The sequence below is a fragment of the Sebastes fasciatus genome, chromosome 3, assembly GCF_043250625.1.
Source record: "Sebastes fasciatus isolate fSebFas1 chromosome 3, fSebFas1.pri, whole genome shotgun sequence".
In the NCBI taxonomy this organism is placed as follows: domain Eukaryota; kingdom Metazoa; phylum Chordata; class Actinopteri; order Perciformes; family Sebastidae; genus Sebastes; species Sebastes fasciatus.
Window position 1 is genome coordinate 36964551 of NC_133797.1, and position 4396 is coordinate 36968946.

The 4396-nt window shown below is 40.9% G+C and overlaps 1 protein-coding gene across 1 annotated transcript; it reads left to right on the forward strand.

Annotated features, from left to right (window-relative positions):
- The first annotated feature begins 2141 nt into the window (after positions 1-2141).
- On the forward strand, positions 2142-3424 carry LOC141765365 (galactosylceramide sulfotransferase-like). Its single transcript, XM_074631424.1, has one exon. The coding sequence runs from the start codon at positions 2343-2345 to the stop codon at positions 3162-3164; it is 822 nt and encodes a 273-aa protein (XP_074487525.1). The 5' UTR covers positions 2142-2342; the 3' UTR covers positions 3165-3424.
- The last annotated feature ends 972 nt before the right edge of the window (positions 3425-4396 follow it).

Here is a 4396-nt window from a genome sequence, read left to right on the forward strand (position 1 = left end):
GTTCAGCCTTATGATGCACAGTAATTGGGACAGTTGTGTCTTGCTGAAACCAGTAACCGTGCTATTCCACCAAATATCTCACTCTGGTGTTTTCGTTGCTTGAAACTTAAACTCTGAAACCAGTGACCACTTTCAAATGTTGACACCAGCCCACAACTTTAGTACATATTGAGTCTCAAAGACTCTCATTACTCTGAGTAACTCTTACTATCCGAATCCTAATTTACTCCTGGCCTTTTCCCAAATGGTTTATGTTAAAGTTCTTGTGACCCGTGACCATGTTATTACACAATAACATCACTAGAGGTCACTGTCACACATCTGCTGTACACATGGAGATGTGGTACAGCCGGGCCGGGCCAGACCGCCCGCGTCAGCAGCGGCTCAATCGCAGCTCATTCGCGTGTAAACGGCGTCTCTTCTAGAGATCTGATGGCTCGCCTATTTTTATGACGAGTTGCGCACGGTTAACAGCAACAACAGACCGTGAAGGTGATCTTTTGAAAGTCTATTGACAACATAACAGCAACATTACTACAGTTTCAATGTCTGTATCTGTAGAATATCACAGTCCTGCTTCCGTTTCAAAATAAAAGCTCTCTAGCGTTTTTTTCTGTGGACAGAATTCCTTCATTTGTTAACACAAGGCTTTTATTCTGAAATATTTACAGGACAGTGTTGTAGAACATGCAGAGCTTCATGAATGAATAAAGTATCGGGTTCTAATTGTGGATTATTACTATTATTTACGAATGAGCACACGCTACTTCACCTTTTTCTGTCTAAAATAAATATAAATGACATTTATAATGAAATGATTTGGCCATTATGAAAGGCAGCCGTCACGTAGTGTCCTGAGCGTTAGATGGAAAAGGTCTCCTCTGTTACATTAATTATTATTCACATAAGAGAAACATTATTTGGAAGTACTGTATTATTCAAAGTATTCCATAAAAATCACCATATCAGTGTAATGATGGCCAAATGGACAAGTTTTTCTCAGCTTTTTAATTGATTATTAACATTTCTTTTAACCGTTTTAACCGATAGCGTTATTCGGTTAAAAAGCTTAATGTTGGATAAACGGTTAATTATTAACGTCCCTAGTACAGATACTCCCAAAAATACTTAAGTACTGAAACAAAGTATTATTACTTCATTATCACTGGGCTACGATGGTCTTTAGTGTGATCTTGAATAGACAGATGTTTTGCAATGGGGCTAATTATTACTGTAATGTATATTAAAAAAGGGCATGCGTGAACATAACTAAATAGACTTTGCAGATTTTAGCGTGTGGAAGTTTTTCTTATTTTGTGTCTCACGTATTTCACAGTCAGTAGTAATCCATGGTACAAAATGTGAAAGTGAAAACTTACTTACTTTTGTGAAGTGCAGGATGAGTCCAGTTCAAGAATAATTTAGGCCCTGAAAAAAAAAAACAGATAGAGAAACAGGACTGGTTTCAGTTCACTTTCAATAAGTGGTGCAGAAGAAAAAGCAGATCAGCACAGCAGACTTTGCTGAATTTTGTTTGTCACAATTGTTGCCCCAGTTATCACGTCTATTTCTAAAGCCTGTCTTATGGTGTGTTTCTTGGAGGAGGTGAACCCTAACAGTCTGCAATAAATTCATAAAATAAAGATCATTTCTATTTCCATTTTGAGTGAGGGTGAAATCACCTCAGTTTGGTGATTAAACGGTGAGATGGGGACCTCTGCTGAGAGGAAAGGATACTGCAGTAAGGCCACACCTGGAACACAAAACCTGATACCAGGACAGGTTTTTGTGTCCAGTCTGATTTGGTCAGTGTGGACATAAAACAGTTTAGTATCATCCAGGCTACAATAATGTTAACAAGGCCATAAAAAGATTAAGATATGAAATATGCGCCATGGCAGGAAGAAATCCGTCTATCAACTGACACGCAACATAAAAAGTAAGTGTCTGCTTTTTCCTCTGCAAATCTGATTTAAAAAAAGTGATGGTTTTATTATCATCTGTGGATTTAAATGTTCAGAGAACATTAATTATCTTTTTTTTGGCATGGCAGTGAAACAAAGTCATAAAAATCAAACAAAAATAATTCACAATTAATATGTTAAATGATGACGATGATTTATTATTTCTAGTTGGTTCAAGGGAACAGGAAGCTAATACAACGGGCTGTGTAGTTTTATGTAACAATATGATATATATGGTGTATTTTTAGTTTATGATCTTTAGTTTAAAATATCACATTTTTGTGTCTCCTCAGAAAACAGCAGAGCAAAATCATTAGTAAAGCTAACATGACGAAATAAAGAAAGGAAAGAAAAGAAAACAATATTGGGAGACAAACAATGAAGGAATTCTACAAATATGAAGATTTTCAGTTTTCAGTATTCTTTGGGTTCGAAGTACACTGCTGGTGTTTTTTTGAATGTTCGATTCGATTGCAGGAAATATTCATACCAGGTGAGGAAAAGATGCTGGAGTTCCTGCGTGATCCTGAACGGTACTTCAGCCCAGACGGATTTAACTCCTTCTACCTGAAGAACCTGCTGTTCTTTGACTTCGGGCAGGACAACGCTCTGGAGCCGGACGACCCGCGTGTAGAGGGCAGCATCCGGGTCATCGCTGAGCGCTTTCACCTCGTCATGCTAACGGAGCACTTTGAGGAATCACTCATCCTGCTCAAGGACGCTCTCTGTTGGGAGCTGGACGACCTCCTCTTCTTCAAGCTCAACTGCCGTAAGGAATCTACTGTATCTAAACTGACCCCCGAGCTGAGGGCGAAGGCCCTGCAGTGGAACAGAGCCGACTGGAAGCTTTACCAACATTTTAACCTGACCTTTTGGGAGAAGGTGGAGGCTTATGGAAGCAAGCGTATGGCGGAGGTTGTCGCAGAGCTCAGGAGGAGGAACGCAGAACTGGCGCAGATATGCACTGAGGGAGGTCACTCCGTCGAGGCTGGAAGGATTCAGGAGGCGGCCATGCAGCCGTGGCAGCCCATCGGAGAGAAGTCGATCGAAGGACACAGTTTGAAAAGAAATGTAGACGAAGCCTATCAGGAGTTGTGCCGAAAGATGTTAACTCCAGAAATTCAATATCTGGCAGACTTGGGGGCGAACCTGTGGCTCACTAAGCTGTGGGGACATGTGAGGAGGATCATTAACTGGTGATTTTCAGATCTTCAGAATATTGATTTACTTTTTGCTCCATGTTACCACATCCATTTTTATGACCTGACATAAAAAAGTAATGTTACATTACTGTTCTTGTATTTATTGTAGTCTAGGCGGAGATTCATTGTAATACATTGCTACATGAATAAATGTACTGTATACACATGTGCATATTCTTTTTCTGTGTAGCTACTATTGACTTCTCCCTGTAAACTTTGACCTACAGTTGAAATGGGAATCTAAACATCTCATTGCGATACACAACAGCATTCAGCTAGACAGAACTGACATTCTGGTGTAGAACAGTAAGCAAACAAGTAGAACAAAACAGAGATTTGGCTGTCATTTGTGTGTTTTGTTTATTAGTTTGAGAGCAGTTAAAGTAGAGTTTTATTTCTTGTTTATATCTAGTTGTTTGCCAGCTCAGCTGTGATCTTAATTTCTAGTTTGCAGCCGTTTTGTTTTATTGAGTTATTGATTTCGGCGCCATCAGAAGCTCGTTCCTAGTTTTATATTTTATATCAACACACAACATTGCACTTGATTGCTTGCAGCCCTCGTTGTCTCAGTTGATTGTCTATTTTACAATAAACAGCCACTTTACGCCTGACTACATCGGCTTATGTTTCTTCCCTTATACCTAGACCTTACCGCGACGTAACAGTATATTAGAAACATTTCCAGGTTTGAGTGTCATGGTGAAAAAACATCTAAACATTTTGACCAGTACGGCTCACATGATGACAAAACAACTTTTTATTTTGGTGGCCAATTTACTGACACACTAACTAGGTTTTGAAGCAGCTGAAGAAATTCAGATTTCCCCTGAGGATCCTTCAGTCTTTCTACTCTGGAGCTGTAGAGAGCATCCTGACAAGAAGCATCACTGCCTGGTTTGGCAACAGCTCGGCGCAGGACAGGAGGGCTGTGCAGAGAGTAGTGCGTTCGGCCAGACGCACTACTGGAACCACACTCCCCTCCCTGCAGGACCTGTACACCAGGAGGTGCACCACCCAAACAACGGATTGTTCCAGCTACTGCGGTCAGGCAAACGCCTCCGCAGCCACGCAACCAAAACAGAGAGACTGAGACGGAGTTTCTTTCCCCAGGCCATCAGGACTGTGAACTCTGACCTCACCAAGCGCCCCATGCTGCCCCCCTTACCCACACACGTTCACACACACACACACACACACACACACACACACACACACACACACACACACACA

What these genes read in the sequence shown, in the direction of transcription:
- LOC141765365 (XM_074631424.1), top strand. Translation starts at nt 2,343, where the DNA reads ATGAAGGAATTCTACAAATATGAAGATTTTCAGTTTTCAGTATTCTTT.